Source organism: Schistocerca gregaria, chromosome 3 (genome assembly GCF_023897955.1).
Source record: "Schistocerca gregaria isolate iqSchGreg1 chromosome 3, iqSchGreg1.2, whole genome shotgun sequence".
In the NCBI taxonomy this organism is placed as follows: domain Eukaryota; kingdom Metazoa; phylum Arthropoda; class Insecta; order Orthoptera; family Acrididae; genus Schistocerca; species Schistocerca gregaria.
The window spans coordinates 250244054-250271971 of NC_064922.1; the positions used below are offsets into that span (position 1 = coordinate 250244054).

General features: G+C 37.9%; 1 protein-coding gene across 1 annotated transcript in view; it reads right to left on the reverse strand.

The window, feature by feature from the left end:
• LOC126355327 (uncharacterized) overlaps nt 1-27918 on the reverse strand; it is a 234927-nt gene that overhangs the window by 103025 nt on the left and 103984 nt on the right. Inside the window, exons 8-9 of the mRNA XM_050005621.1 lie at nt 20567-20899; nt 8592-8903 (exon numbers count right to left, since the gene is read on the reverse strand). Coding sequence (XP_049861578.1) covers nt 8592-8903; nt 20567-20899 — 645 coding nt within the window. The remainder of the gene's footprint in view (nt 1-8591; nt 8904-20566; nt 20900-27918) is intronic.

Consider the following 27918-nt stretch of genomic DNA (forward strand, 5'->3'; position numbering starts at 1 on the left):
ATGATTTCCTAAAATCATGTTCTGAAATGAGAGCTGTTATGTCTGAAATTTTGCCCACCACACCTTTAATAGCTTTCCATCACCCTCTCAATGTCCACAATATTCTTGTCAGACCCTATGCTCCTATTGCACCCATTTCCCTACCCTATGGCTCCTACCCCTGTGACCATCCCCACTGCAAAACTTGCCCTTTGCGCCCTCGTACCACCACCTATAATAGCCTTGTAATTAGAAAAAAAAAAACATATAATATCAAAGGGAGAGACACCTGTGAAATGAAACATCATATGACAGCTATTATGAAAACACTGTTCAGTCTTCTTCATCACCATGGCTACCACAAAATTATCAATTCGAATGAATGGGCATAGTCAGAGGGTATATTCTGGCAACTCACTATATACTGTTGCAGAGTGTGCTCTACAACATGACATTTGTGACCTCAGTGCCTGTTTCACCACACACACCGTCTATATTCTTCTGCCAGACAACAGTTACTCTGAACTTCACTGGTGGGAATGAACACTACAATATGTCCTTGTTTCTCAACATCCACCTTGCCTTAATGTACATTAATTTCTTCCATCTCAGCTTTTCTTCACTGTAACTACTTTTTGCTCCACTCTGTTATAATTTCCTACATCTTTCATTGTCTTTACTATCTATTTTTCACCACCCCCTCCCACCTCTGTTACATACAATGCACTTAGCTTCTCACTCTTATTAACTCATCTATGATGTTTTAGTAGTAATCCCTGTCTTGGATATTACCCTGTCTTCCTCCTTTAAGCTCTCAGGTTTTCAAATCTTGTCAAATGCATTCCCCAATAATCATTCTTTCCTTCTCACCCTGCATGGTAAGTTCCCTGACCCATAGTTCTGGGTGACTTTTCCAAAATTGATCCCTTTTCCTAGACCTCCCCTGTCCTTTTACTTCACCCTTCTTCCTTCCCCTTCAACTCTTCTGCCTGATGAAGGAGCCACTGGCTCCAAACGCCTGCCAGTCACAACAGTCTTTTATATGTGTGTTCTGGGACCACTTCTCGAGTAAATTTTTATCTGTCCAATTAAATAATTTTATCAATAATTGATTCTTTTCGTTGTTATACCCTGATATTTAATATCCCTGCATTATAACATTTTGTATTAAAGAATTGCACAGGTTATTAAATAGCTGCCGTGGACAGTGTGTCAGCCACTCACTGCTGAGTTATAGTAAATTACAATCAGAACTATGAAATTTTGGTTGCTCCTTCACTGAGTAATGCTCATACACTAAGTCTGTGAAAACAGACAGAAAGGTAAACAGAAATGGCCACTGTGCATTGATATTAGACTCCTTGAAGTCTGTAGATCAGTGATATACTTTGTAATAATTATCAAACATTTTATTTTTGAGCTGATCATAATGTCAGGGTTTTCTGACATGAATGTGCATTTACTGAAATTAAACTTCAAGAGGGCCATCTTCACTACATGTAATATTGTTGGAAGTAATTTTTAATTGATTCATTATACAAGAAAAGTACCAATGACTTAGCCAATGAAGGTCAATAATCTTACATTTACTAAAAAGTGAACTATATGTAGGTTACCAAATTATAAGTATGTGAACCATGTGTTAGCCTTCAGCAGGTAACAGGTTGTAACATGTGTGAAAGTGTTTCTTAGATGTTAAAAAAATTTAGATTACACAGTGTACGGATCTATAGAAAAATAATTGTTTTTCATAAAATTATTCATTAGTTTTGTTAGTCTGTAGCCATATTCACTACATGGTATAACCCAAATGTTCAAATTTTGGGTTTTCTGACCAGTTATGAGGTAACATGCACTAAATTTACACACCGTAAGCTTATGACAGTAGGATTACTGTGTCTTTGGAATTCTTTGGATTATGTTTGTGGTGTCACCGCCAGACACCACACTTGCTAGGTGGTAGCCTTTAAATCGGCCACAGTCCGGTAGTATACATCGGACCCGTGTGTCGCCACTATCAGTGATTGCAGACCGAGCGCCGCCAGACAACAGGTCTAGAGAGACTTCCTGGCACTCGCCCAAGTTGTACAGCCGACTTTGCTAGCGATGGTTCACTGAATATGTATGCTCTCATTTGCCTAGACGATAGTTAGCATAGCCTTCAGCTACCTTATTTGCTACAACCTAGCAATGCGCCATTATCAGTACTATTGATATTGTAAACCATGTATCGTCAAGAGCAACGTTTGTCATTGATGGATTAAAGTTAAGTATTCCACCAGCTACATCCGTTTTTCTCAATTCTGATTCCCTTGTCATGTTCCAGACCTCATGTCAGCCTGCATGAGCTAAAACGCGTGCATTTTGGCCTCCTTTAGTCATACGGGTTGGCTCTCCTGCCAACCACAACAATGTTCAGTGGGGTTGAGACTAACATGATGAGTGGAATAATGAGATTGTTTGAAGTTACAAAAGTAGCCAGAATACTAACTACAGAAGAAGGAAAGAAGTTCCTTTGTATCAATCATTTGTCATTAGAAATAACTGTTCAGTGTAAAAAACAGTGACATACCACATGTCAATTCATTTCCTGCTCCCCAGTGCCAATACCTTACAATACACACTACATTTCCTCTCATACATGCTACGTTCATCTATTAAGAAAAATTATTCATAGTGCATACACTGAAGAGCCAAAGATACTGGTAAACCTGCCACTACCTAATAATGTGTAGGGTCTCTGAGAGCAAGCAGAAGTGTCACAACACAATGTGGCATGGCCTTGCCTAATGTCTGAAGTAGTGCTGGAGGGAACTGACACCATGAATCCTGCAGGGCTGTCCATAAATTCCTAAGAGTATGAGTGGATGGAGATCTCTTCTGAACAGCACGTTGCAAGGCACCAAAGGTATGTTCAATAATGCTCGTGTCTGGAGAGTTTGGTGGCTAGCAGAAGTTTTTAAACTCAGAATAGTGTTCCTGGAGCCACTCTGTAGCAATTTTGAATGTGTAGGGTGTCACATGTCCTGCTGGAATTGCCTAAGTCCATCAGAATGCAAAATGACCATGAATGGATGTAGGTGATCAGACAGGATGCTTAAATGAATGGAACCTCTCAGAGTCGTATCTAGACATATCATTGGTCCCATATCACCCCAACTGCATGTGCCCCACACCATTAAGAAGCCTCCACTAGCTTGAACGGTCTCCTGCTGATATACAGAGTCCGTGCGTTCATGAGGTTATCTCCATATTCATAAATGTCTATCCAATCAATAAAATTTTAGACGAGGCTCATCCAACCAGGCATGATGTTTCCAGTCATCAGCAGTCAAATGTTAGTGTTGATGGGCCCAGCAAGACCAACTATAACACCACATTCAACTCATTTAAATCTTTATAACATGTCATTGTAGCGTGTGTGTGTGTGTGTGTGTGTGTGTGTGTGTGTAGCTGCATGAATATGCATGTACATATTTCTGTGTGAGGATTTAAAGTAGCATTACTTGTAGAGGTAATGCATAAAACAATTTTCTTTGAGTTTAGTGTAAGCCTTGTAATATTTTACAGAGCTCTTGTTTACTGATTAATGAATGATTACACGTACACTGTGTATACAACTGACTTTGTTTCATAATGCTGTTTGTTAAATGTTGGTCAATAAATCAAAAGTTTCAATGTCTGAATGTTCAGTGATTCTAGGAATTTCTCACAACAGAGGAAGGTAAAATTATGTAATATCTAATGGAGTAAAGGCACATTCAGATCATATTTTGGACTCACGGTTACATCTATCTACATTTCTTCTGCCTGAAAAGATCGATGCCATGAGGTCTTATCTTAACATACTACATAATCAGGCATCCTTCGTATTTCTGTGAGCCAAATGGTCATAATCCATGAGGTTTTGAACAGTCGCCACTGATCTTGTACAGCACTGTCACCACTATTGCTTGCCCTGGCAACCATTTCCCTGTGGTTGCAGACAGACTGTAACAAGGATGAGAATGCCTCTAGTTCTGTGGGTCAGAGTAGAAGGGGCCATCATCCTTTATCACATGCCATGTTTGCAAACAAGTGTACATTTGTGACTAGTTACTGTTGTATGCATGGCATATATGTATGTTGGGCTGATTGGTGCCCTGGAGTCATTTTAAGTAGAAGAGTGTATTATCAGACTTAGCACAACACTGTTCCAAGACCAATGGTGCTCGTGTACTTAGTGTACCATTGGTGGTTGCAGACTTTTGTGAGTTGTATGCATCAGGCAAAGTCAGTCACCTTGTCTAGAGCTATATTTATGTTAGCAACTGATTAGCTAACTTCTATGTGAATGTAGTCAGTCTACGCATGAGTGTGTTTTCTGGAACACAGTGATATTATGTCATGGGAAATGGAATTTTGCTTGGTGGTGTTATTTCCACACTTAAGTGAGGTTGATGCTTGGGACAGGAAAACAGTTGTGTCAAGTCTAACATATATCTTTTGTGATGTTCATGTTCTATGGTAGAAATGTCATATTGAAGTTACAAAGTTTTCTGAAAGCTCATTATAAAGATGCTCATATTAATATGTGGTACATTTCTATAGCAATGAATATGTAATTAAATTGAATATTTTTACACATAAATTACACAAATACTGGCAGCAATGTGAAATGACATGACATCTACCAAATTCTTCTGATACCTACTGAACAGAACTAGAGTGGTTGCCCTCAATAAAAGTTTTTATTTTCCATGCAATGTTCCCAGCATTTTGGGATGGTTGCATTTAGAATATAAATTCTTTTCAGATCATGATGAAATATAAATGCTACCTTACTCCAATTACATCTTTTAAATATAAATTCACTTCACTAAATTTGCACAAAATAAGAAAGTTAATGCAATGATCAAAATGTGACATTCAAGGCTCATAAAATAAATTTAAGGGAACAATTATATTTAAAAACAAATATAACAAACAAAAATAAAGACCATAATCATTCTGAAATGGATTAAAGCAAAATTTCATTCTGTGAGGATTGAACATGTCAGCTCAGAGCCTCATTATGCTATCACAAGAAATTATTTTTGTCACATTTTCACTAACAGAGTCCTTGTGAGTGGATGACTGTATTGTGTGAAACCTGGAACCCAGTATTACACCACTGAATGAATCATTTCAAATAGTCAGTATCACCTATTATGACTCAGTGGCAAATATTTCTTTACTATATTCAGAGCCAAATGAATTATAATGATAACATTTGTTATTTGATCAAACACTTACAACTGATTCCTGCATTGTGATATACATTGCACATTGAACTCTTCTCTCTCTTTATTTTCTTCCACTTGATACTATGTAAACCAAACAAATAAGCTTACCTTATTCTACAATGTTTCTTGATTTCCTGTCGGCAAATTTTGCAATCACTAAATAAAATTATATTTCACTTTCTTAATAACTTCAACTGTTGTTAAATAGTGCTACTGTACTCCATTAGTCCACAGTAACCAACATAAAAATGATGACCCAGTAGAAATGCAGGAAAATGTTATTGAAACTAGGCCACTGACAAAATGGCTCATATCAAAACTATCATAAGAAAATTAAATACACTGTAGAAGGAATGAATTACAATAATAACAGATTTATGAAAATAAACACAGCATTCATTAATTGCTTTCTTATTGGTGATCAACTGAACCATTCTCTAATAGATTGGGATATTACAACTAACTCTGACAACACTAGGGAATCCCTTAGTAAGTTTTGTGGTATTGTCAATTTATGACAGGTGAATGTATGGTGTAGCCAGTGCACACTTTTAAAATTCAGTTAAAATTGTTGCCATTTGTTGTACATTTGGGAACTACAATTTTTTGCTTTGGGCAGTAAGCCCTCTAATGTGCAGGGCCAACAGTGTTTGTTAACTCTTGTTATGTGTCTCGTCCAGCACCGCACAGAGTGTTTAAAATATTTCCACCTGCTGTCATGTTACCAAAAGGAGGGTGTCAATTAGAAAGGCCATATGATTTATGTGGCTCCCTGTGACACAGTAAACTGTTTGTAGAGTCCAGCTGTGTTCTGCCTGCAGCTGAAGCAGACATCTCAAAGACACAGACAGACTTAATTTCTATTAAAGATTTAAGTAAAAGAAATATTCAGCTCAGTCAACTATCAGTCAATAAATCCACCCTTCCATTCTCAATGTTTTGGCACATCTGTTACCCAGGAAATTCTTTGTTGGATGATTTTTAATACATCTTCACATACTGGTAGTCATTAAACTAATTGTGAAATTTATTATAATATAAGCCAATAATTCATATGATAGCAAAAATAACATAACATAACAATTATGGTGATTATAGGCAAAACAATTGATTACATTACATTCACATTAATAACTTGGAATCACTAAATTTTTCAGTACCTACATCTGAACACAATTAGTGTTTGATTAACTGTTATTTACTGAATCATAGTACAAGACACAAAGACAGTTTCCACAAATATTTTACCTCCTAGTCTAGAGGTCAGGAAGAAGTATTACATTCTAGTTCAAAGGTGTTTATCAAGCTCTCATAAAATGTGAAACAGAAAACTGGGAATCCCTATAAAGCTGAAATTAAGGACAGCTTATTAGACAATTTGACAAATTATCTACTATGGCCATCTGACAGCACTAGTAGGTCAATGCCTGATGACTGCATAACTGTCACAGGTCACAGCTGTTCCAGCATCAAGACACACTGTTTAGCCCCAATATTTGGTATTACCACCCATTCTGAAGCAGTGATGTAACCAAAATCCAGATACCCCACTTCAGCATTAATGACAGGGTGACTATGTGACACATCAGGCATCTTCACAACAACACATTGCATCAGTGCATGAGTAAGTAGTGTTTGTCAGCCAGCAAAAATAATCAAGTAAGCCACCTCTGAGGAACACGCTACTGCTGTGTTCTCCAGAGAAGTATTGTCACTCAGTCACTGTCTGCTGCTGAGCCATCAACATAAGTCAGCATTGTTCAACAAGTTCAGTTGCCATATGGTCCTGTATAGGCCACCAATTGGCCTGAGGATCAAACTGGAACCCTATTAGATACCAGCCTGCTTGGTGACCTGTTAGGGTACATTGTCAATCAGATGCCCAATGCCAGAGTTCGCTATGCAAATAACTTCATCTATGCTGTAAACAGACAGGCTGTCAGCACAACATACTCCCCATATAGCCATGAAGTACAACTGCACCACTAGCTCTGAGTCTGTACCAGCTGCAGCCTGAGCTGCCCGGCCAGCAAGAATGCTCCACTCCCAAGCCATGCCATGTTGTTTATGGTCACAGCTGGGATCCCAAGAATGTATGAGCACAAAGGACCATGGGTTTAGTGCCCACCCTACATGCTGGATTTGGACCAGGAGCACTGCTCTATACCGTACAAGATCAGTACATGAGTCTGGTTCTTGTAAACATGCATTTCGAAGGCAAGGATGTCAAAATGGCCACCTTGATAATTTCCCCCACCCTCCAACCATATTGACACTTCATAACACTGCCAGTGGTCACAAGAGCTAGCTAGTAGCCATTTCATCAAGATTCAAGGATTGGGAATTATTGTTAACTTATGAGGTATAGCAATGATTATGATTAACATGTTTCTATTTTCACATGTGATTGATAACTGTTACACTTTGTATGACATCAGTGTGGCCACATGAACATTAATCTAGCAGAAGTACACAAATACAAGTTATTTAGTATATCTAAGGGAATGTCAGACTTCTTTTCTTCTTTTCTTAGAGCAAGTTTATTGTTAATATAACATTGAAATTTAGCTTCTACCAGATGTTTCACTTCCATTAGCATACAGGGTGAACATTAATGAAACCAACAAACTGTAGGGATCTATTCCTGACTGGAAATGGAGGAAGAAAGGTCATGTGAAAATGGGTTCTGAAAAGCATGGTTACCACAGTATAGGGTACTGACTAATGAAAGTTACTCTGACCATACACCAAGCTTTCCTTGTGTGTTGCAGGTTGCGCAATTGTTGCAGCATGCTGTAAGCAGCAGAATGGTTTGGTATTCATGTCAGAAAAAAGCTGCAATGGTGTTGTGTATGTCCAAGCAGACGGAAATTGTTGAGAGGCAGCACAGCTATACCAAAATATTCTGTAGAACATGGTCCTACTAATATGCGGTTGGGTTCTGTAAGGGTGCTAGTTTTGGTGTATCTATGCTGCATCTCGACCATTTCCAATTGATTGTATATGAACACCATCTCGGCTTGTTTCTGACATGAAAACTGGACAGTTCTGCTGCTTGCACTACACTGCATCAATCACACAGCCTGAAACACACAAGCAACACATGCCACACAGTCAGGGAAACTTTCACTTGTCAGCACCATCTACCATGGCAACAATGCAGTTCTGGTCACATGTTCATAGCATTTTTTCCCTCCATTTCCAGTCAGGAATCACAATCTGCAGTTTGTTAGTTTCATTAATGTTCATCCTTTAAATGTTAGGATGCTCCTCAACCCTGAAAGTGTAACTGGTTAAGAATAACAACTAAAATAAAAATGAAAGAAATTTAGTGAATATAAATAATACCTTTGATAGTTATCTTCCATGCAGATGCAGTAACTTTGGTCCCAGAAGGAGATTCTGCTGAAAGGGTCCACTTTTCAGGACCATAAGTACCTGAAGTGGAACCTTCAGCTATAATAATGCCACATTCACTTGAATCAGAATGTAAACCCCAATATCTGAGATCTGGTGAGCTTAGATTCAGAAGATCAAGAATAGTTCCATTTGGAGATGTTGCCATACAAGAAGAATTGATAGGGACTGCGACATCCAGCTTAAAATAAATGTCTTCATTTGCCAAAACAGATACTTCATTGGGAGAAATACTTGGTGACTCTGAAAAGAATCATCAGCAAAGTGCAAAATTAAGTTTCCAGCTCATAAGGCACATCAGCTGTCGTCTTTTTGTGTTAGTAATATATATTTTAATCTCAGTGTTGCATATACTAAGACTGAAAATATAGCAGTTTAAACCAAATCAAAGACGTGTCACTAGTTGAATGCTACCTCATGTAATTATAATGAATGTAAACTAGGTTTCAGTGCCAATGTAAAGGAACTTTAAAGCTATTTGTCTCTTGCAATACTAAGGGACTTTTACTTTTTTGTGATTAGTTGAATGGTTCCCAGCATTTCAAAATTTAATGCTTTCCAGGATTTCAATAGTCAGCTACACATCCATGTCTAAGTCTGAAGATATGTTCAACAGCATCATCTACACACATGGGACTCATTAATTTACTACAGGGCAATGTGTTTCATATCTTTGTGGCCACTCAAATTGCAAAACTTGTTGCAAGAGCAGAAGGAAGAGCTCTGCAAGTGTGCTACAGGGACAGAAGACATGTCTGAAAGGCTGCAGACAACGATAGCTGTGAATGTGTGAGTGGGAGCAGTTTAGCCAGCCATGCTCGAGCACATATGCAATATCAAGTGATATCTGTGCATGGATTGAGAATTTTTTTGGTAGGGAGTGTGCAGAAAGTTATCTTGTATGCAGAGTCGACAACAGATGAAGAAGTAACTTTGCGTATGTCACAGGGAAGTGTGTTGGGAGCCTTACTGGCCATGTTATAGATTAATGATGCTGCAACCAATATGGACAGTAACTTCAGACTTTTCACAGTTGATGCAATTATCTATAATGCAGTACTGTCTGAAATAAGCTGCATAAATATTCAGTCAAATCTTGTTACAATTTCTAAGTGGTATAAAAATTCATAACTTGCTTCAAATGTTCAGAAAGGTAAAACTGTGTGCTTAAAAACAGTGGTTTTCTCTGACTATAATATCAATGAGTCATAGTTAGAATCAACCTGTACCAAATAGGACTAACAAGAGATATTGAACGTATAGGGAGCAGGGCAGCGTGAATTGTCACATGTTTGATTGACCCATGGGAGAGTGTCACTGAGATGCTGAAGAAATTGTAATGGCAGACCCTTGAAGGTAGATGAAATTTATCCTGAGAAAGCCTGCTTACAAAGTTTCAAGAATTGGCTTTAGGCCTAAATGATGACTCTAGCAATGTGCTAAAAGCCCCTAGGCATTGTTCCCATAGAAAATATGAGGACAATATTAGATCAATTATAGCAAACATGGAGGCATTTAAATAGTCATTCTTCCCACACTCTGTATTTGGATGGAACAAGAAAAAACCCTAATAACTCCTATGATGGGGTGTATCCTGTGTCATGCACTTCATAGTGGTCTGCAGAGTATAGATGTAGATGTACATGTAGTGGAGTCTTGCTGATATACTTTGATTAACTATGTTTTGTATGGGTACAACTTTCATTGTTTTATGTGCTTTGGGAAAATATCACTTTATAAGGATGAACTGCTGATATATTTTTATAATATAACCAAAGATATTGATAATACCAGTTGAAATCTAGTCATCAGTGTGTAAATACTCAGGTAAAGCAATGCTTGCTGGAGGCAACTTTAGCATACTGAATAAAGACTGTGAAGTATATGGATACAACAACTACAACCATCACACGCTAGAAAAAGATCTGGCCAAGAACCAGAGAGAATTCTGGTCCAGTGTATAATTTCTAAGTGGGTCTAAGGCTCATTGATCAGTTGGTGTGACACCTGAAGACAGCAAAATGAAAGCCAAAATTTTAAATTCCTTATTCAAGAAATAATTCACACAGGAGAATCTTACAAAAATACCAGAGTTTGACCACCGAACAGTCTCCTGTATGACCAACATAGTTGTGATCATCCCTGGAGTAGAATAAAACTGAAATTGTTGGAAGAAAAATCACCTAGTACAGATGGAATCCCAGTTTGGTTTTATAACAAGTGCTCTATGGCACTGACTCCTTACTTGGCTTGCATTTATCACAGATCTCTCATTTGGTGCAAAGTCCCAAGTAACTGGAAAAAAAAGTGCATGAGTCCTGTATATACTAAAGGTAGAAGAGCAGATTCACTAAATGACAGACAAATATTCTTAACGTCGGTTAGCTGCAGAATTCTTGAACATATTCTGAGTTCAAATATAATTATTTCCTTGAGACTGAGAAGCTTATCTCCACAAATCAGCATGGTTTTAGAAATAATCTGCTGTGTGAAACTCTGCTTGCCCTTTTCTCACATGATACACTGTGAACTATGGATGTAGGCAACATGCCGATTCAAAATTTCTAGGTTTCCAAAAATCATTTGGCACTGTGCCCCACTGCAGACTGTTATTGGAATAGGTTCCCAGATTGTGAGTGGCTTGAAGATTTTTAAGTAATAGAACCCAGCATGTTGTCCTTGATGATGAGTTTTCATAAGAGACAAGGGTATCATCAGAAGTGCCCCAGGGAAGTGTGATAGGAGTGCTGTTGTGGCAGACAGGGTGGGCAGCAATCTGCAGGTGTTTCTTGATGATGTTGTGGTGTAGAGAAATGTGTTGAAATTGAGTGACTGTTGGAGGATACAAGATGCTTTAGACAAAAGTTCTAGTTGGTGTGATGAATGACAGCTGGCTCTAAATCTATAAAAACCTAAGTTTTTGAAGATGAATGTGGAAAACAAACCCATAATGTTCAGAAGCCTCATTAGTAGTGACCTGCTAGACACAGTCACATCATTTAAATATCTGGACGTAACATTGGAAAGCTATACGAAACAGAACGAGCATATGAGGGTTGTGGTAGGGAAGGCAAATAGTCAGCTTCAGCTTACTGGAAGTATTTTGGGAAGGTGTAGTTCATATGTAGAGGAGACTACATATAGGATGTGGGTGTGACCGATTCTTGAGTATTGCTTGATTGTTTGTGGGATCTGCACCACGTCAGATTAAACCAAGACATCGAAGTTGTTCAGAGGTGGGCTGCTATATTTGTCACTGGTGGGCTCAAACAACGTGAAAATATTGCAGAGAAACTTTGGAAACTCAAATAGGGATCCCTGGAGCAAAGGCGATATCATTTTTCAGGAACACTATTGAAAAAATTTAGAGAACCAAATATTGTAGCTGACCACAGAATAAGTCTACTGCCCCCAACATACATTTTGTATAGGGACTATGAAGACAAGATATGAGAAATTAAGACTCATATGGAGACAGTAGTTTTTTGCTCGCTGTATTTGTGAATGAAACAGGAAAGGAAATGACTAGCAGTGGTACAGGGTACCCTCTGCCATGCACCATACAGTATGTAGATGTACATGTAGAATATTCACTCATTGGGGAACTAATTGTATTTGCATATTCATCTGAGCCTTGTGGACTTAAAAACAGAGACTGTTTATTTAAATGGATGAAAGTTCTTTAAATATTGAATTGGGGGATTTCCTATTTTTCCTTCACTAATTTCTCTGCAGTAGTTGTATAATAAGAACTGAAATTGTTTGCAACTGCCCACAATCAGTGACTTTTTTCCATCCTGTGATATATAATAATCTTGTGAGTTGTCTTCTTCCACATAAGATACTGGACAGCTTTACACATGGAGCTACTTTTATTTGTCATTTCCCTTTATTTTTACCGCTTTTATTATACATCTCAGTCTAAGAATTTCATGGCTGCTGTTAGTTTTTGAGAGCAAAAGAATCTTAAAGTTCCTGCTTCCTAAATATATAGTGATGATATGTTTATTGTCTAGAGAACTTGGGAAATCATTTGCATAATGTATGGATAGGAATGGAGCAAAAATGGATTCCTTAAGGATATGAACATGTATATTTCTTATTCTCCTTTTCAGTACTTTTTCTTCATCATACGTATTTTTTGTACACTGTTTGTTTTTCAAAGGTGTTTGTAGTAATTGCATCGGTTTTCTAGTCACACCACTCACTGCAGTTTTTGATAACAGTGCTTCATGATTTTCTCTGGCAAAAGCTTTGGAGATGCCCAAGAATACCTTTGCTGCAAGGGACTTTCTAGTTTTTTTTTTTTTTCAATTATATAATTTTACTACTGCTAACATGGCACTACAAACTCAACAGATACCATGCTGAAAAACACCTAACATTTCAGCATTCAAGATGATTTTTTAATATTGTTTTTTCAATCACTTTGCTGACTACTGAATTAGGGCAGTATATATGTAGTTATGAAAATGTTTTATTTCCTTCTTTTTGGTTAAGAGTTTGACTACAGCCATTTTCAACTCATCAGGAAATACACCATCTTCAAGAATGTGATTTATTGGACAAGCAAATGGTTTCAGTAGCTCATGTTTGCATTTCTTCAACAAAGCTATAGGAATTTAATCTAATCCTGTTAGTTTTTTTCTAATGCTATCAAGCAGCTGCAGAATGTTATAAGTGCTGGCAGTTATAATGCTCCTGCTCACAATATTGCATAAACTGATACAAAAATACAGTTCTATTTTCCTATTTGCACATTCTTTTTCCCCTTAAAGTAGGGGTGGGGGTGGGGGTGGGTGGGATGAGATGGGGGAGGGGAGGGGAGTGCTTTGCATTATATTAAAAATTCAGGAGCAACAAAGATAATGTGTTTGATGCTTCTTGAAGAATTGATGCACACAGCAATTGTTGATCATAATTATATCTTGTTTTTGCATGGCAAGTCCTGGATTATAATTACTTTCAACCTGTTGTTTACAACAAGTTGTTCTTGTTTAAATAAAGTTTCAGAGCCAGTTCTCTATTTATTCATAAGCTTTAACCCTTTCAAATAAAGTAACATCACTAAGGACAATCAACTAACTCCTTCTGATACTGACTTAATGACTCCCTACAACTGACACTTTGGCCTTGCAGCAGCTCGCTGCAAAGGAATATTACAATTGGCAATCCCTTTTACATTGTTGTAACTTTAATTTATCATGATTTACAATGAAAAATGCTTTGTCTAAATAGTTTTGAATATGGCAACATATTCTGCTAAATGCATAACAGATCTGTAACACAGTATTTTGTTAAATAAAAAGCATACTGTACCAAATTTTGCAAAAATGTTTAGTTTTAACCATTAAGTTTAAGATATATAAATTTTAGTGAAATAATTCAAATGTAGCAACCCCAATGTTAAAATTTTATTATTTTGTACTCTCATTGCTCTAAACTTGTCCATAAGGTTGAAAACATACCAAAAGTTTATATTTTGAAAATCTTGTAAATTCCATTAAAAAATATTATGTGTTTTATAAAAAACTTTCTTTGCATGAATAAATTTTTACCTTCTTGGATCTTTAAACTGTTTGATTGACTGAATGTGAACACGTGTGCATTGCATAGTTAGCTGAACAGGAAGGAGAGTGCTTTGTTGGTGCTCTACATTTTTGCAGTTTTGACTGAGACAAGCCCACACTGCAGTGTTCACTTTCAGCATGCCAATGTAGAAGTTGTCACAGAAACAGCTAAGTAATAAATGTTTGCAATTTGCACAATTATTTATATATAAAAGCTGTTTGTCTGAGACAGCATGAACAAAATTTATGTGCAAATTTAAAAATTTTCATTCAGACATTTTAGAGTTTGTGTCATTGCTGCATAATCTTTCAATGATTATATCAAAACCTGTTTGTATTATGATAGGACCTGTATTGTGAAATTTGGAACATTTGCGAGTGCCATGATAAACTCCTATTGGCACTGTAATCATCAATTGCATGCTTAGGCTTATTTGTGGTCTTTTAAAATTCTTTAGTATATTGGACCTATCCTTGTTCAATACAATTTTTCTATTATTTCATTGTGTAATCACATGAGAAATAGGTTATTTCTGAGAATTTTTGGGTGCTTACAAAACTATACTTTCATAAGTTACCAATACTAGTGTTTTAGACAGGTTATTTCATTGCAAATCAGTATTTGAGGGTTTGCCCAAAGAACAGATCACCCTCAATCTCATTCTATATCCATGCAAATAAACATACATTTCTGTTTGCTAACAAATATAATTAAGCCCAAAATGTATTAGAAAACTAATAATTTTTACCACAGGTTTTTCTGTTTTTGTACTAGAAATTTCATTGTATGTATATGTTTCAGTTATTCTAGGGGGTTAGTAATTTTTAGATCAACAGATTCAAAGTTAATCAACAGGCTTAGTTTAAAGTTATTTGTTTACTGTCTTGAATACACTGCATCAGCCAAAATTCAGCCCCGCTGCAAATGCTTATTTCCAGTGTGTTGGAAGAGCTTCCAACATGCATGTGCATGTAGCACCAGCACCAGAGGTAACCCACGTACTTGTCTCTTCTGTGTATCCTGTTTGGTCTGCAGGAAGAACAGGATCTGGCAATTCATGTCCTCTTGATTGAAAGTGTCATTTCAGTGGTAGATCTAGCCATCCTGTACAGGGTGGATGGGGACCAGGGAGAACTCGGAGTGTTATACTGATCCCCCTGACCAACAATTTTGAGGTGTTGTTTTTCACCAAAACTGAAACAGAGCTAGTGGGACTCACTTCACATGTTTTGGAGGAACCTGTTTGTCTGGTGTCAAGAGAAGGCAGATGCAAAAGGGTAGGAGTCTATTAATAATTGGCAGTTCAAATGACTTTCAATAGATGGTATTCCCTAGGGAAATCTCTGCAAGGAACAGGAAAGGACACCAGGTGCACTCAGTTTTGTACGTCTGGTGGCCTCATTCAAGATGTTGAAGAGGCTATATCGGCAGCCATTGAGAGAACAGGATGCAACCAATTGCAGATTATGGCACATATTGAAACAAATGTCACCTGTACTCTGAGGTCATTCCAGTGAGAGGCAGAAAAGATTGAGAAGACCAACCTTGCATACAGAGGTTCAATGAAGCTGCTCACAATTTGCAGCATTGCCCCTGGAACTGATTGTGGCCCCTTGGTTCCAAGTTGACTGGAAAGCTCAGCCAGAGACTTTGTGGAGTTCTGTGATAAGCTAGGCTGTGACTTCCTGTATTTGCACCATAGGGCTGAGAACTATAGGGCCCCCTAAATGGGTCAGGTGTGCACTACACTTCAGTGGCTGCTACGCAGGTAGCTGACTGTGTGTGGGGTGCACACTAGGGTTTTTTAGATTAGACAACTCTTCATCCAGTCCAGATAATGACATATGGCAAAGATGTCATCAGTGTATATAAACCAAATCAGGGGCTGAAGGCTTGTGTAGCCGAGGAGTGCCACCCCCAAGTGACCCATGAAAAGGTTAGTATAGGAAGGAACCATCCTGGTTCCCACAGCTGTACCCTTGATCTGTTTGTATGTCTGCCCCTCAAAGGTAAGTACAAAGTGGCTTAAGGTAAGTAAGAAGGATGTCATAAATTTGAAATCACATGGGCACTGACTAGCGAAATGATCAGCAGGAGACAAATCATTATTGTGGATGTTGGTAAAGAGGAGGTGGCATCAGTTGTAAGAAGTAAGGTGTGCAGCGGGAGGATGGGCACAGATTTCAGTTGCTATAGAAATAATTTAATGTCTTTAATAAAGGTGAGAAGACTTTGTACTGTAGGTTGCAGGTGTTTATCAACTAAGGCACATATATGAATGGTAAGCAGTTTAAAGTGACAAACTATGAGATGGCCAGGTTCACTGGGGTTGTGGATCTTAAGAAGATGGTAAAAGTGGAGTGGTTTTGGTGGGTAAGAAGTTGTATGGATTGAGGTGTTAGTCCTTGTCAGGGGCCTGAATATTTTAAGGGAGGAATGCAGGCCAGTTTGAATCACAAGGATGGGATCCTGGTGACAGATCCTGTATGTAGAGGTGTCAGACAGCTGGGATAGACTTTTGTTCACATACTCCTGTCAGTCAAGTACCATGGTGATAGATCCCTTGTCTGCTGGAAGGATAAGGATGGAGTCATCAGTTTTTAGGGAACAAAAAGCCTGGAACTGTGCAGATGACAGGTTTACTATCATGTTGTATGGGCCTGAGGAAGATTTTGAAGCTATTCTGGATCTGAAGAATTCTTGGAAGGCTTTTAATGGATGATTTTGAAATAGTGGTGGTGGATCAAGTTGCAACATGGTCGGAACTCTTGAAGACAGGGTTCAATGTCAGATTTATTGTTGGAAAGATTTTGGGTTTGGGTTCCAAAGTGATTTTTCCAATTGACAGTAAGGCTAAAGGAAAGTGAGCCATTCAGCAAAGTGGCATGATTAAATGCAGGTTTAGGGCTGAAAGTGAGACCCTTGGATAATATAGATAACTTAGGAAGAGAGAGTGCTTAGATGAGAGGCTGAGAACACTGTACTGTTGCAACTGGTTCTTGCAATTACAAGTTATTACTAGCATGCAAGGCAGTTGTGAAGGTTGGGAGATGTTGAGGAGGTGGCCAAGCTCAGTTTGTAGGAGAGGAATGGTGGCTGTTTAGCAAGCTGGAGAGGGACAAGAAAGGAAACATAACTGTTGAGGTAGTTTAGGTGAAAGTGGAATAGCTTTTTGAGGTGAAGACTGGCATATGATGAATCCCAACACATAACACATCTTTGTTTTTAAAACATGCTTTTGCTCTATCAAAGCAAAGGGCCCACATTCTGTTTCTTGAAACCTGCTTGTCCCCTCATATTACTCTTGTAGGTCTAACACTGGATGTCCCTGTTTCTGGATTTAATCCCATTCTCCACCAGCCTCTTTTACAGTTTCAAATACAGCTATCTCTTTCTCTTACCCAGCTAATCTGTGACCTAAATGCCACATGTGCCAATTCCCACTTCACCATACTTCTCTTCTTTTACAAAATCCTGCAGTTATCTACCCCTCATCTTTCCTTGTGTGATATTATCTACCAAACCAACTTCAAACTGCAATAACACCTCTACAACCTATCCCATCTTCTCGCAGACTACCTCAACAGTGTTGTATCCCTTCCTGCCTCTCTACAGCTCTGCAACATGCCACAACATCAACCACCACTCCTCTCCTTCAAACTGAGCTTGGCCAACCTCCTCAATATCTCCCAACCATCACCACATCAGTAATAACTTATAATTGAAAGAACCAGTCACAAGAGTATAGTGTTCTCAACCTCTTATCTATAGTGCTCTCTCCTCCTAAATTATTTGTATTGCCCAAAGGTCTTAATTCCAGCCCTAACCCTGCAATTAATCATGCTGTTTTGGTGAAAGTTCTACTTTCCTTCACATATAATTTCAACTGGAAATATCATTTCCTACTCAGCACCCACCTGATTCCAAAACTACATTGTCCTAGACACCTTAATCAACTTTATACTTACAACTATTTCACCTCTGAGTGGAAGACATACAAACAGATCAAGGGTATGGCCATGAAAACACTTTTCATTGGTTGCTTGGAAGGGGCTTTTCTGGGATCTGTACCTACTTTGGTTTAGACACGTTTATTATATCTTTTCCATATGGACTCATGGTGAGGCAGACCTGTTAAAATTCCTGGAATCCTGAAATGGATTCTCCCAACTAAATTTCACATGGCCCTATTCTGAATCCCATGCCACTTTTCTTAATGTTGATCTCACCCACACCAAAGGCGAGCCACAAATTCCCACCCACATAAAAACTGTTAACAAAGGACAGTACTTACATTTTGACAGTTATAATTTTTTCTGTGTCAAATATTCCCTACCATACAGCCTTGGTATTCAATGCAAACTTATGTGTTCAGATGCAGACTCTTTACAGCAGTACAACTTATTCTATTTTGATAAGGTGATGAATTTCTAAAATCATACCCTGAAATGAGGTCCATTCTGTCTGAGATTCTGCCCACCACACACAGAATAGATTATTGTCACCCTCCCAATTTCCACTATGTCCTTTTCAGACTCTATGCCCTTTCTGCACCCATCTTCCTACCCTATGGCTCCTAAATCTGTGACCACGCCACTGCAAGACTTACCCTATACTGTCTCCTGCCACCAGCTGTGACATCCCTGTAACTGGCAAAACATATACCATCAATGGTTGAGCTACCTGTGAAGTAAAATAAATAAACCCACTGAAGATATCACAAAAAATGCTGAAACATGTTTGTGAAAAGACAAAACAACAAAGAAGTCTTGTGTACGGCGGAATTCCTCTCCAATTTTCTTAGCAAGTATGGAAATAAGTCAATGATGAAAGAAATATTTCATAACTTTGAAATTATTTTGTATTATTTCTGTCTTTCTCATGTCAATTACAAAACTGTTCCTCCAACCATATTCTACTACTTGATTTCTTAATTTCTTAAATGATTGTTCATTATTGCCATATTTGTACTGGAAAATGCAGTGGTTTATGTTGCTAAAGCTCGAAAGTTTTTGGCATGAATGCATTTATCTACCTGTACAATATAATAATCTTGGTAAATAAAAAGAAGTAAATTTGTTCCTTCATTTCATACATAGTTAATGTTTTATAATTAATTATATGCAAAGAGGAATGTCATATTTTGCATTTATGTTACCATAAACTTATCGTTTTTCTTATTTACATTGTTAATTTGACACTTGTAAAGGAAAGAGTAATGGTAATCAACCACCATATAATTGAGGTACTGACCGGCTGACAGACACCTAGTCCACAAACAGATTTCCTGTACTATATCTACTGCCAATACTGCTCCAACTACTTTCACAAAGCAGCCTATGAAGGAGCACTTGGTCATCAGTCAGAATCACCCTGGACTGTACTAGTTAAATCACATGCTTTGTCAGGATTATTACCTAGCATCATACACTGAAAAAATGACTGTCCTACCCATAATCCTTCCCACTTCCCCCAAAGAGATATTCCGCCACCCTCTAAATCTGTCCCACTCCCCCAAATTGATATTCTGTCACTGAATCTGCCAAATATCTGTCAGTCCTCAAGCCACAGCTACTTGTAGCTCCATAACATATGATTCACATCCCTCTGGAAGGTTCAGATGCAATATCTATCCCATCCAACACATCCTGTTCTAGTCCTGTCGTGGACACATTATACCCAGTCAGAGGCTGTGCCACCTGTGAAAACAGTTTTACCATGGAACAGCTATGCTGTAACTTATGTACAGACTTCAATGTGAGTCTGACCATCAATTATTTGTCTATTCAAATGTATAATAGCCACTAGAAAATCGTTTCCATGAGCAAAGTTGACAAAAGAGTGTTCAGCACAAAATACGTAACTTAATGGGGGCTTCACAACCAATGCCACCTGGATCATCACTCCCTCCTCCTCTTCCTCCTCCTCCTCCTCCTCCTCCTCCCCAGTACCAACAAGGGCCCATAGAGATTGACATATTTGAATGAGGACTGAAAGAAGCTCTTGGACAAATTCAGCAACCACCTCCTGCAGAGGCCCAAGCAAATGACAACCAACTTCAAGGGCACAACAACTACTTATGTCCATATACTAACATGATGTGGGAAACTCACAAAAAGTAGAAAATGTCTCTTCAAAACTACACAAAATTATACTTGTGTGAATGAGAATTTTGTAGTAGTTTAAAAGGAGACATGAATTATATGCGTGTCTGTATTTATTATTTGAAATATCAGTGAAAATCCATACAAAGAGTTGAATTGGACTAGAATAAAAGATTATAGGCTTATCCGGTTATATTGACATACTTATTTTAGTGTGTACAATACACTTACCATGAATACTGACATTTACTTCAGCATATGTTTCTGTAAGGGAGCCATGCAGCTGTCCAATGCAGAACCATTTTCCTTCATCTCTTTTACTGGCAGCATTTATTGTCAGACCACATTCACCATGATCTAAGCCCTGACCATAATATTTGTAGATGCTGTTTAGAACTGATGAATTGTACTGTGGTGAAATAATTGTACCATCAGGGTGAATGAACCAGCAAGTAGCAAGGCTTGGTGCTGTCATTCGAGACGTGAAAACAGTACGGCATAAAATTGAAGTTGTTTCACCACTCACAGCACTCACTAAAGGCGTTACAGCTATAAAATTATTTTCTGTAAATAAAACATATCAAATTATTTTTTCCAGCCATGTGTTTTCCTGAACTGTTTCTTTTATAATGCTGCTTACTAAGTCCATATCAACTACTAAATGTCTTAATCTAGTTATACAATGTTAAAGTCTATATATGACATCTAGATATGTGTTAATTTTCATTTACATAGTGGATATAATGAAATATCATTTAACATTTTTGTTGCAAATGGAAATCCAAATGTTCTGCTGTGTGAAAACCAAATGAAATAATTTAATTCACATAAATAAAATACAAAGAACAAAACTTGCTGTTGGAAGGTTTCCTTTACAGTGTCACACTAGAAAGATTAGATCCAAAGATAATTAAAATATCAAGAGATTTGATAAAAAAATAATAACAAATAAAAGCAGTAAAAAAGCTTGTTATGTCTGGAAGGAATCAGATAGAACAAAACTACAGTGTATAGTAAAGGTTTTTACAACTGACTGTCTTAGGTGCTGGTGAATTTTCTGGATTGTGTAGTCATAGTCAACAAAACCGTTTTGTTCCTAACATTTGAGAGTCGTGTAGGAGAACTTCAGAAGTACTTCTGGTTCCATTGAATTTTACTGACATAAATATATTGGAAATGAGGCCTGATCAGAAGAGATAACTCTTATCAAAGATAAAACTTAACTAACAAAAACAAGCAATGGAAAATCCAGGATGGAACGTAACAATATAATGAAAATGATAGTTACTACTCACCATATAGTGGATATGCTGAATCACAGAAAGACACAACAAAAAGACTGTTAGGAAATTAGCTTCCGGCCAACAATGCCTTTGTCAAAAATAGACAACATACACATATGTACACACTCACACAAATGCAACTCATACACACATGACTACAGCATCTGGCAGTTGAAGCCAGACTGTGAGCAGCAGGGTATTATGGGAGAGGCAGCCAAGTGGAGGTAAGGAGGAGGATGGACTGGGGAGGGGAAGGACAGCAGAGTAGAAGTGGGGATGGTAAAGTGTTGCTGGCAGTGTGCAGGGATGAGATGGAGATTGGGGTGGCTAGGTGCACTTGGGAGGTTAGACGGAGTGCGGGGGGGGGGGGGGGGGGGGGGGGAGAGGAGTAAAAGGACTGGGTGCATTGGGCTGAAATGGAAACTGGGAAAGGGCTAGATGGGTTAGGACAATGACTGTGCAACTTAGAAAAGTTCATGTTGGTGGGAAGGATCCAGATGGCACAGACTGTGAAGCAGAGGTTGAAATTAAAGATGTCATGTTTGGCAGCATGCTGAGCAACTGGATGGTCCAGTTGTTTCTTGGCCATAGTTTGTCAGTGGCCATTTATCGGACAAACAACTTGTTGGTTGTCAAGCCCATGTAGAAGGCAGTGCAGTGATTGCAGCTTATGTTGTATATCACAAGACTGGGATAGGATGGAGTAGGTGGTGGTGGGAGGATGTACAGGACATGTCTTGCATCTTGGTCTATTACAGGGATATGAGCCATGAGTCAAGGGGTTGGGAGCAGGGCTTGTGTAGCGATGGACAAGGATATTGTGTAGGTTCGGGGGACAGCAGAGTATCACTATGGGAGGAGTGAAAAGGATAGTGGGTAGAACATAACACATTTCAGGGCATGTTGAGAGCTAGTCAAAACCCTGGCAGAGGATGTAACTCAGTTGCTCTAGTCCCGGGTGGTACTGAACAATGAGGGGAATGCTGCTCTGTGGCCAGACTGTGGGGCTTGGGAGGTGGTGGGTCACTGGAAAGACAAGGTATGGGAGATATGTTTTTGTACAAGGTTGGGAGGGTAATTACAATCTGTAAAGGCCCTTGGTATATTTCGACAGGGGTTGCTTGTCATAACAGATGTGACTGCTGTGGATGGTTATGCTGTATGGAAGGGATTTCTTGGAATGGAATGGGTGGCAGCTGTTGAAGTGGAGGTATTGCTGGTGGTTGGTAGGTCTGATGTGGACAGAGGTCCTAGTGTAGCCATCTTTGAAGTGGAGGTCAATATTGAGGAAGGTAGCTTGATGGGTTGAGTAGGACCAGGTGAAGCAAATGGGGGAGAAGTTGTGAGGTTCTGTAGGAATGGGATAGGGTGTCCTGACTGTTGATCAAGATCATGAAGATCTTATCAATGTATCTGAACCAGGTGAGGAAATTGAGATTCTGGGTGCTTAGAAAAGATTCCTCAAGATTGCCCATGTATAAGTTGGCATTGGATGATGCCATGCGGATGCCCATAGCTGTACCCTGGAATTGTTTGTAGGTATGCCTTCAAAGGAGAAGTAATTGTGGTTGAGGATATACTTGGTCATGCAGACAGTGGTCAGTGAACTACTGAACTGTCATATGTATAAGATGAAAACTTATCTATCAGTTCTGTAGGATTACTGTCCATATTTTATTAAGTTTCATAGCTTTCCTTTCTGTTAAAATTGTCCCCATATTTGTATATTTTGATGTCTTCTCTGTATAGCTATGGATGATAGATTTCTGGGTGAAAAGACTAAACAGAACCAGGAGCACCTCTGTAGATGTCCAATGGAACTCTAAAAGAAACATTAATAACAAAAAAATTTAATGGACCATGTCTATACTACTCAGACATTCACCAGATTAAGTTAAAGAGAAGTTCATCAGGATATAGATCTATCAACACTACAGAAATAGCTTCAGAGATGAAATTTACATTGTGATAAGGGCATTGCATTGTGATGGATTTGCAAAGCAGCAGCAGTACTGATTATAAAAGGTTTCATGGGCAGACATGTCTGTGAGGGTGGCGGGAGGGGGATGATAGGACTGTAGCAAACATGAAAATGTAAATCAACCTGTCACTAGCAGCAGACTCAACTATCCAGTTGAATTTCAAAAGGGAAACAATGTATCCTATTATATGACTTTATAAACACCAAATTATATCTCTAACAGTGGTTACCATGTGACTTAACACATTCATTCCATCTTTTTATGTACACATTCTGAACTACAGTTTACTTGGTTCTAATTGTTGCATTTTTTAGTTTTCTTTTGTATGCCTGTTTATATCATTTTCATATTGATATGACTGAAAGATTTCAAGGACAATGATTTTGTAACTTCACTCTGTGACTGTGTTAATTGTATATATTTGCCACACTTCAGTGTTAGATTACTGCACTTGAAAAATCACATTATAGGACATCAATTGAGTGAACAGTGTAATATGTGTCTAGCTGTTTACCTGTTCATAATTACGATAGATGAGACCTGATGTGGTGATAAACAGTAGTTCATTCAGCAATCAAAGTGAAATTAAAGTGTTTGAATTGTAATCTCAGTGTAGACTGCATCATTGATAATAGTCTACATTTGGCAATGGCTTTTCAGCCAGATTTGACAGAGGCACATCTGCTGAAGGCATATTTGTGCAGATAATGGCTATGCTGCAAGTCCTGTGAAATATTTTTTTTAGATTATGTACCAAACACTTTTATCTCTACAAAGAATCATGTTTCTTTGGAAAGGAACAATAATAATAACGATAATGGTAATCATAGTGCCACATCTGTAGCAAGGTATAATAAGAAATTATGTTGAATTTATCACTTATTTGTTGGTACATTCATAAGTATATTAAAAAGTTATCAGAGCAAAGTCATTACATTTATAATTTTTTATCATCATTGATAGGCTGACAGCATTTTGGGTGGTATCTGCCATAAATACACATAACAGACTAGCTCCAAGCACATTTTATAAATACCACTTTTGGACATGCACATTTCATTTCTGATAACAATGGCAGAAAACAAACCTTCTTAGCAATTAAAAAGAATGTCCATTCAGAAAAATGTCTTTGATAGAAACAGTGTGTATTTCAACATAGCTATAAATATCAGACCTTCCAGCTAATTTAGTATACTGGAGTGAACAGTAAAGTAAGTCTTCATGGGAGGGTATTTTTCTCTGGCTCTGCTGCAACATAGTTCATTCTGCCACTGACTAAGGAAAGTCTTTCGTTAATGCCACTGCTTGACAGATGGCATTCTTGTATGGTATTTGACAGGCCTGTAAAATTTTGAACACTGATTAAGAGAAGAAAGCTTGAGATGAACCTCAGACTAGAACATTTGCTGGATTTATATGTGTGCTGGGTTGTATGAAATATCAGCAAAACTTCCCTTGTTAGAACAAAGTGCTGTGATAAATAATTTGAAACTGAACTTCAAGTGCTCCATTATTATTACTAGAAAGAAGATTTATATTTAAGTCTAAACCTACAATGAGTCTTCATTTGATTGTGCATAATCTTTTTGACATTCTATTTTATTGCTGGATGAAAATTACGATTTTATGATTTCTGAATTGTCAGCACTACCAGCTTCTGTGACTCCAGATCAACTGTTGTGGCACAGCACTCAAAGTGCTCTTCAAGACAAAATGCATTACCCTGTTGTGTCAGAGACCTGACTCTGAGTGGCAGATTATTTTCCAGTATTGTTTAACAATCACAGTAATACAAAAAATTACAACACCTCTTTTCACACTGATTACAGAACAATACTTTGTATGGAAATATTACTGACATTCCTCACAGTGATTTCTGTCTTTGATGATTCTACAGTAATATTTTATTGGACTACATATATTGTCTTTGGTGGCTGTTTCACACACATCATTGTTCACTGCTGGTGAAATAGAGGTGGGGAGGGCTCTCAAATGCCACACAAGCTCAAAGTTTAATCACAGTGATATATCAGATTAATTACATTCAGTTAATAATTTTGTGAATACTGAAGCAATGAAAAGTTATAGTTAGAGTCATGAATGGTTGCAGCCAAATTTAGGCTAGTTCCCTGCAGTTAACATTTTTCTTTTGTGAAGAAGGCTTCGGCTGAAAGCTTATATGTAACAGACTTTTTATCATCGCTGTCTGCAACTCAGTGTATCATCTTTACAGAGAGCAGCAATCTATCCTTTTCATAATATTGTTGTTACTCCAGTCTGGACTTCCCATTTGGAACCCATTACATACCACTCTGTAGCATCCATTGTCAGCAATATGTCATCAGGTTTGATCAACAAACTCATCCAGTGAACTTTTTATTTCTTATGTCTTTTTAAACATATAGTTCATAGCCTATTTCTCAGATTAACCTATTTTCTATGAGTTGATTCATTACCTGTGAGTCTACTTTTTCTTCTCATTGCTCTCCTCCCATGTTTAGGACTCTTCTAATTATAACACTATTTATTCTGCTCATTCTGCTTACCAAAACCTAAAAATCTATCAAGTGCCATGTCTTGCCCTTCCCAGTTTTTACGTGTCTATTCCATAGACTTATTACCATTATAATTGCTGAGCCACTCTCCTAGAATTTCATTTACTTTATTACAGAAACTCTGCTGACATGCAAATGCTTCATGCTCTCAAATTAAAGTCTCACCACCCCCTGTCCCACTACCATTTCTGTCTATATGGCACCTTCTTTAGAACAGTTTCTGTCCCCCGCCTCCTTCTCAACCAGGATTCTGTTACTATGACATATGCTTCATTTCCCTTATCTAATGTACTGAATTTTATACCTTTTCTGACTATATTGTTTCAATTTAGGACAATATATTTCAAGGCCTTTATAAATTTTATTTTCTGGCTTCTTCAAATGAACTTCTGGTTTTACATCATCATCCACACAGCTCAGTACCATACGTGCAACACTGCAATTCATCAAGAGCTGACAGGCACTAGCCATACAAAGATCTATCCAACTCTCCAAAGATTTACTGCTTAAATGACAGTGTTAATACTCCCACACTAGTTGTCTTATAGGCTTTCTCTTCTTTCTTAGTTGAACTAAAAAATCCTTCTGATGGTAATGGGGCACCATTTTACATCTGCCCACAAAATTGTATTCAGCTTTTTATACTACCACTTTTCCCTTTTACTAGTGAGTGCTTTTGCTGGTACTATAGATCGTTATGCAGCCGCTGTTCCTACCAGAAATGTCTCTGCTGTATTATACTGTTTAAGCTGTTACAACTTTTATGTCTGTTTGTATTGTTCTTGGTAAATTTATTTCTGTTGTTCTTGGTGGAGTACCTGCTTCTCATGTTCATAGATAGATTGGTGTTATTGTTGGTGCCACTGCTGCAGTTATTGAGCATGTTTACAGGGAAGCAAACTATACTGTTGGGTACTATATTTTTGCAGCTCTTCTTGTGAATCACCTTTCTATGGTATAATTGAATTTGTGTTAGCTTTGCCTTTATGTGATTACAAATATCTTCAGTTATTAATTCCTTGCCTTTATGACTGAAATTAAGACTGTTTTTGTATGATTTTTCTTCATCATTTTACTTAAATCAAATACATATCTAGACATAAAAATTTTAGGATACTGTGATTTGGTCAGAAAGATCAGATGGAAAAGTGCTCCGTTTCAAGAAATGTGCTATGGTGTATTCGTTATAGCCAGTAGATTGCAGCGGGAGGGACACCAGTCATTCCTGACACCTGCAAATATTTAATATTTCTGAAATGTTCTGGTAATTCTGGTAATTCCAGAATATTGTAACATACTGTAAAATTCTATGTAAGTATGAAAAGGATGAAAATTTTCTGAGGCATGCAATCCAACTCTATCTGTACTTTAAAGTCTGTGTCATAGATGAGCTTTCAGTGTGAAATATTTATTCTTGTTGATGATGCTGCTCCTTTACTGTACATCTAAAAATTGAAGAGTAAGCAGATGAGTCAGCACTCTCTACCCAGCCCCATCACAAGGAGCACCTACATGCTGTTTAATAAAGTTATACCAACTTTGCTCAGTGCATCTTTTAAATAAGTGGCAGTTCAGTGCAAAGACACACACAAAAAGCATGAAATGTATTCACAATTGCTAATATCAATGACCATTAGCTGAATAATGTAATGACAACAATGAATATTTGTGCTGAACCAAGATTCAAACCTGGATTTCCCTCTTATCATAGCAGTTGCCTTACCACTAGGCTATCTGTGCACAATCACAGCCAGACCCCAACT